This window comes from Tribolium madens, unplaced genomic scaffold, assembly GCF_015345945.1.
Source record: "Tribolium madens isolate multiple individuals breed KSU strain unplaced genomic scaffold, Tmad_KSU_1.1 Scaffold_97;HRSCAF=244;Tcas5.2_LG3a, whole genome shotgun sequence".
NCBI classification, from domain to species: Eukaryota; Metazoa; Arthropoda; class Insecta; order Coleoptera; family Tenebrionidae; genus Tribolium; species Tribolium madens.
Window position 1 is genome coordinate 15,074,278 of NW_025401069.1, and position 6,721 is coordinate 15,080,998.

Sequence of the window (6,721 nt, forward strand, 5' to 3'; positions counted from 1 at the left end):
AAAATTTAGAGCTATTGGGGTATGTACATTCAGCTATAAAAAACCTAGACACATTAGTTTGCCGATCAATATTTGTGAATACAACAAAAAAAGTTACTTTTTTCTTTTTTCTTTAAATCAGTATTGACAGAAAACATTTTTTTTTTTAAATTGTAAAAACATCTTGTAGGAAATTTATTCTGGTTTTAGAACTATCTTTACAATTTTCTTCGTTGCTAAGATATTGATGATTAAAGACAAAAAGGTCTGTGTACCAAAACTGTGTACTAAAAAATAGAAAAATAAAAAAAATTTAAATTTTTTTCTCGCGCTATTTTTCAGGACTACGTAATAACCGTAGCTCGGAAAATTTTTTGTCAAAAGAGCTTAACCTAAAGCTTCAAAATGGCTTTGTTAAGAAATTTTTTGTTTCCTTAATTTTTTTGGAATAGTAGTTTATGGTCGTTTTGAAGTGTTTAAGATAACAATTTTTTTTAAAGAGTTTTTTACTGAAAAGCTTAATTTTGAATTAATTTAACAAATAAAAAAATTTCAAAATATTTGGAGAATTTAGTGAAACTTTTTAGACTGCTTTTTTTGGCATAATCTTGAAATAATCGAGTTTAAGCTTAAGATTTTAAAAATTAAAAAAATTCAGACACAAACTTTTGGGATTGTTTTTCGAAATAATCGACTTTTTCACTTAATTTATTAATTATAATTAGATTAACTTACAGTAAAAATAATTAATAAATTCTGAAAGCTACAAATGTTTAACAAAAATCTTATTTTGGTAAAGACAAAAAGGTCCTTTTTCATTAAAAGTAAGCGACAAACCGACTTAAAAAAACATAAAAAAGCAAATTGACGCTGAATGAACAAGCTCTCCGGCCCAAGCATTGATTCAATTAATAAAAATTTGTCCAAGTTTGTGGACCAAAAAATAGAAAAACAAAGAAAACAAGATTTTTTTTTCTCGGGCTATTTTTTCGGACTACGTAATAATTGTACTTGTAGCTCGAGAAAAATACAAACATTTTTCATTTTCAAAAATCATCAAAAAATTTAAGACATTTTTAGAATAGTATATAATAAAATTATGTCGAATATTTTGTCGTTTTGAAGTATTTGAGATAATAACAAATCTTTTTTCAAAGAGTTTTTACCGAAAAGTTTAATTTGGAATTAATTTGCAAATGAAAAACAAAATAGAGTAACATAAACGATGAATTTGGTCCATTTTCTAGGGGAAAAATAGTATAGTAAGAAATTTAAAACTTCTTTGACATTAAAAATGACTTCAAAGAATGCAAAGTTACTGAAAAAACATTAAAACAAAAACGAAACTCCAAATATTATTCCTATTTTTAGTTAAGCGAAAGTACATTTTTTTCAATTTTTATTAAAAAAATTCAATGGGTGCATTCGCTCCGATGCACCTATGGAGTCGGTGGAGGTCGGGAAATAAGTCATTACTTCCCTTGGTGGGGAAATAATTTATTTATGATTACCAATGTGACGCGCCCATCAATTTGTTTGGCAGAAAAAACAGGTATTTTGTTACTTGAACTTGAAATGAGATTGTAGATAATGACACATTTTCCACCTTGATCCATTTAATGTACTTGATTGACTCTTATCTAGCGAAAATAAACAAAATTTCGGTTCTTATTATTTATTTGCTCTCACGAGTTGCAATAAAACTGTTCTTTTTCCCAAATAATTAGTCCACTTAAATTTCGTATGAATTAATTGGGCAGCAAGGGAATGAAAGCTCATTGAGAATTGGTCGTCGTTTTCTTCAGGTCCAAACCAAACAGGTATTTCCTGTCGCATTAAAGTCCGACCTGATTGTCCACTGCAGACGGTTTTTTCATCTGTTGCCGAAAACGGTGATTATGTAAATGTGTCTGCCAAAAGTGTGGTCGAGATCCATCGTTGGAAGAAAGCAAAACTTTGATCTTTATTAATCGTTCGTTCGACGACCTCTCTTTCACTCTCGCTGGCGAAACCAGTGGTTCTCTAGGTCAGGGGCAATACTGCAAGAGGAAATTTATTGTGCGGTCTCCCCACGAGCCCCCACCGTATGGGAACTTCTCATTATCAAGTCGAGGAGTAATCGAGAGAGATCTTCACTATAAAACGTGGCCGATTTCGGAATCGTAATCACTGCGTCCTGCGACAGCGACAACAGATCATCCGGTGCTCGTCTTCTGGAAGTCCAAGTTCATGGCTTCCAAATTGTTTGTGAGTGCGAAGAGAAATACGATTTTTCTTGGAATTTTTCAATGTAATGTGTTTTAGGGGTTGTTGCTTTTGACGGCTTTGTTCGCCTACAGTGCGGCCACTTTTGGCAAAGAACAGTAAGTCAAGCTTTCTTCAAGATTTCTTCTTTTAATCCATTTCTTCTTTGAAACAGTGTGCATATAAGGATTCATGTTCCGGAACCTGCCCATCATCATGGTCACCACGAACACCATGAAGAAATCGTTCACCATCACCACGACGATGGTGGCGGCTTTGGCGGTGGATTTGGTGGTGGTTTCGGCGGCGGTGGCGGTGGCGGTCACCACCATCACGGAGGCGGCGATGGCGGCAAAATTATAATTTTGCAACAGGATGGTGGCGGTCACGGCGGCGGATTCGGAGGCGGTTTTGGAGGAGGTACAATCATCTCATTTAAATAATTTTTTTTCCTAATTGGTTTATTTTAAGGACACGATGATCACCACCATGGTGGTGGTGGTGGCGGTTTTGGCGGCGGTTTCGGTGGAGGTCACGATGACCACCACGGAGGCGGCGGATTTGGCGGCGGAGGTTTTGGAGGCGGACATGACGACCACCATGGAGGTGGCGGATTTGGCGGTGGATTTGGCGGAGGTTTTGGCGGCGGCCACGATGATCACCACGGAGGTGGCGGCTATGGAGGAGGCGGCGGTTTTGGAGGCGGCCATGATGATCACCACGGCGGTGGTGGCGGATTTGGAGGTGGTTTCGGAGGCGGATTTGGCGGCGGCCACGATGATCACCACGGAGGTGGAGGATACGGTGGAGGCGGCGGATTTGGAGGAGGAGGAGGTTTTGGAGGCGGTCATGACGATCACCACGGAGGTGGTGGCGGATTTGGAGGAGGCGGCGGTTTTGGAGGTGGTCATGACGATCACCACGGAGGTGGTGGCGGATTTGGAGGAGGATTCGGAGGCGGATTTGGCGGCGGCCACGATGATCACCACGGAGGTGGAGGATACGGTGGAGGCGGCGGATTTGGAGGAGGAGGAGGAGGTTTTGGAGGAGGTCATGACGATCACCACGGAGGTGGTGGATACGGCGGCGGTGGAGGTGGATTTGGAGGCGGCCATGACGATCACCACGGAGGTGGTGGATTCGGTGGCGGCGGAGGATTTGGAGGCGGTTTTGGAGGTGGACACGATGATCATCACGGAGGCGGCGGTAAATATTTCCCCGATAGCTAAATTATCATTTCTTTATTTTGATAATTTTTAGGAGGCGGTTACGGAGGAGGTGGCGGCGGCTTTGGCGGCGGTCACGGCGGCGGTGCGTCTCACACCACTATTATTCTGAAAGGAGGCGGCGGATTTGGAGGAGGATTTGGGGGCGGCCACGGCGGAGGTGGCGGATTTGGAGGCGGCCACGGCGGTCATCATGGCGGTTATGACAAATAATCGATGCCAAAAGTACCTAAAGTCTGTCATTTTTAGTGTTAGTTCATAATTTATCATCGTCATCGTGTTTTTGTGTCATTGTATGTCTGTGTCTTTGTAAATATTGTTGATATTTTTTGTTATTAATTATATATTTTTTTATAATATAACATATACATAACAAACACGTTTTATTTACAATTTTATCTGCAAGAAGTTCAGAACAAGTAGTGATGAAAAAACTGATAAAATTGTGATAGAGTAAAACTTTCTTCAACTTTACTCTTCCTTTGGTATTTCGAACTGTAATGCCACTAAAACATAAGTTAGAATGTTTGCAGATATCTAAAAATCGAAATAAAATTTAAATTAAATAATTTGTGTTTCAATACCGGTCCAGCAATCCCTAAATCAATAGTAAAAACTCCACTCGCAGTCAACGGCCGATGTTGTTTCAACTTTTCAATAAAAAGCCTCACTTGTTGATGCTCCTCCAGCGACGAAATCCTCGTCGAATACTCCAACAGGAAATTGTTCAAGCCTTGTATCTAAACAATAGCCATTAAAAGAGCATTAGATACCTACTTTTATTGCACTAGATTCACAAACATGCGTGTTTTCGAAGTAAAATTGCTATTTTCGTACACAGAGACACAAATCATTAATTAAGACCGCTTTTACTTCAACACCACCAACTTTCTTCCGATTATAAATTTTTATAATTTACGTATTGCACGTGCTATTATTTAAACGATCAACTTTCCAATTAACACTAAATTCCACCATATGGTTTCGAGTAAATAGAGCACACTCACCATGTTTTTCAGCTGTTGGGCATTTTTCAGAAAGAGAAAAATTCCTAGAGTGTGAACAACCACGAAGAAGCAGTTCACCACGTGGATACTGCTAGCTAGAGGAGCCTTGAAGGTGAAGGCCATGTAGACAATAACGGCGTACCACTGGACAATTAACACCGTCAACTCGACGACAGTATGGCACAAGAACTGGGGATTGAGACAATCGTTGACTTCGTATATAACCAAACTGATATCTTCGTGCAAAATTCGCAAAAATTCAACAACTTCGGCTTGTGGTAATTTGGCTAAACGCCCGGAACAGGGGTGTTCCTCCTTACACAACTTATAAGTGACTAGACCGAGAAAATCCCGGGTGTTGTTAGTCTCATTTATGCCTTTCATGGGGTGAACTGGGGTGTATTTGAGACAACTGATGGTTAGTTTCTCGAAACACGCCAAAATTCCGATAAAAATTGAAATGACAGTGAAGAAAATGACGTAGAAGATGAATGAGATGTTTTGGAGGAGTTTGTTGATGAAGAAATTGTAGTCAAAGTCCGTTTGGTAGGTTTGCGAGAAGTGCAAGAATGTTAAAAGACTGACTTGGAACACAATTGCTACGACAGTTGTCCCTAAAATGTACCAAACAATTTTTTGAACAATCTTCATTGCAGATTGACAAAAAATCCCTTCTTTGAGCACCAAGGGAAACTTGTTGAGTGTCTTGACCCATCTAGGAAAACGGTACAAGTTAATTGCAATCAAAATAATGATATAGACTCCATAGATGGCATCTGTAATGTTGTTTAGAAGAATTGGTAACGATTTGGTCTTGGTCAAGTGGAAAAAATCAATAGAGTTGAAAACTTGAAACGCCAAAACCCCGATAATCACAAGTGAGAGACAAATAAAAGTGATTGATTTTTTAAACACACACTTCCCTCCCTGATGTTCAACAGCTAAGGGCAAAAAGCCTAAGAACCTCCCAACGTAGAGGAGCGGTCTGAGCATCTTGCAGAAACAAATGGTGTTTTTCTTCAGCTCGAAGACTGGAGTGGTGTGCTTGGTGCTGAGATACATGACTAGTCTGCCCAAGAGGCGTGGAATTGCAGTGCTACCAACACGTAGGTGACCACCGTTCCGGAAATCTGCAAGTCGAGCTTGAGTTTTGCCCAATTTTGCTTTTTCTTACCGAGGCTAGAAGACGAGTACCGACTGTGAAAATGTCCGAAGCTCGCAAAACCGGTTTTTGGATTGTGAGAGTTGTTATTAAGACTTCCACCTGAAAAGCAATGATAAGGAAAGAGTCGGGAGAAGTCACACGCACCTGTGCTGCCTCGGCCGCGGTCAATTTACTGATTGGATATTTGAACAGAAATGACAGGATATCTTCGCTCTAGAACAAATAATTTTATCGGATTAGAATCAATGAAATGAAACGTTGATGAGTCGGTAATGTTGGATTATTATTGGATTAGGGGGCGAGGGTTGTTTGACAATGGGGAGGGTGATTAAAGGTGATGGGCCTCCAGAGACGGATTATGACGACTTTGTACTATTTATTACAAGTTTGTTTCGAGCTGTAGTATCCTGGTGACCAACATAATTAAAAAAAATAGCTTTAATAATATTACGATGTTGTATTCATCGTAAAAATAGAAAGTTTGACCTCTAAACAAATACAAGTAGTGCAATAATATGTGTGTATATTTGGTTGCATATGTAGCAGCATTAAAGTAATAAATAAATACAGGGTGTAACAACTTAAAAGTGTCACTTTTTTGGCGAGCGTGGCGAAATAAAAAAAACTTACTTTTAAGTCGAATAAAACATGCAATTTTTATCTCCAGCCAACAACATGTACAAAATTAGAAAAAAATTACCTATATTGTTTTAGTAGAGAAAAAAAATTCGTTTTTCTTTAATAAGTTTTCTTTAATAATTTAAAACAACATTAAAACTTACCACAGCATTAATTTTTTCAAAAATATTTGATCGATTAAGAAATAGTATATTGTTCAACGCGTGAGAAAATTGGCCATTTCCACAAAGATAAAATTTACGATATAAGTCAAAAACGAGTGAAGTACTTCATCTGTGTGGAAATGGCTTTTTCTCACAAGTTTAATACTGTACTTTTTCTAATTTTAAATAAAGACTAATATATTTTTTTAATTATTACTATTATTTAATTTTCTCTACAGTTGTAGAAAAAATTAAAAACTTTTTCCACACTTTCGATTTTATTTACAGTTGAAGATTGAATAACTTTCTCAAGTAAAA

General features: G+C 38.2%; 2 protein-coding genes across 3 annotated transcripts in view; one reads left to right on the forward strand and one right to left on the reverse strand.

Annotated features, from left to right (window-relative positions):
- The first annotated feature begins 2,088 nt into the window (after positions 1-2,088).
- LOC123014892 (glycine-rich cell wall structural protein) lies at positions 2,089-4,015 on the forward strand. Its single transcript, XM_044414191.1, has 5 exons — positions 2,089-2,226; positions 2,284-2,342; positions 2,399-2,643; positions 2,695-3,429; positions 3,484-4,015. The coding sequence occupies exons 1-5, from the start codon at positions 2,209-2,211 to the stop codon at positions 3,660-3,662; spliced, it is 1,236 nt and encodes a 411-aa protein (XP_044270126.1). The 5' UTR covers positions 2,089-2,208; the 3' UTR covers positions 3,663-4,015.
- LOC123014891 overlaps positions 3,604-6,721 on the reverse strand; it is a 34,719-nt gene continuing 31,601 nt past the window's right edge. The window contains exons 1-5 of one of the 2 annotated variants that reach the window (XM_044414189.1): positions 5,766-5,915; positions 5,631-5,720; positions 4,457-5,586; positions 4,034-4,189; positions 3,604-3,986 (exon numbers count right to left, since the gene is read on the reverse strand). In XM_044414189.1, the coding sequence (XP_044270124.1) occupies positions 3,921-3,986; positions 4,034-4,189; positions 4,457-5,518 (1,284 nt within the window). In that variant the 5' untranslated portion in view covers positions 5,519-5,586; positions 5,631-5,720; positions 5,766-5,915 and the 3' untranslated portion in view covers positions 3,604-3,920. Of the gene's footprint in view, positions 3,987-4,033; positions 4,190-4,456; positions 5,721-5,765; positions 5,916-6,721 lie in introns of those variants that run through there. The other variant, XM_044414188.1, reaches the window with a different exon arrangement.

Coding starts and splice junctions, on each gene's coding strand:
- LOC123014892 (XM_044414191.1), top strand. Junction 2,343..2,398: donor GCCACTTTTGGCAAAGAACA/GTAAGTCAAGCT, acceptor TCTTTGAAACAG/TGTGCATATAAGGATTCATG. Junction 2,644..2,694: donor CGGAGGCGGTTTTGGAGGAG/GTACAATCATCT, acceptor GTTTATTTTAAG/GACACGATGATCACCACCAT.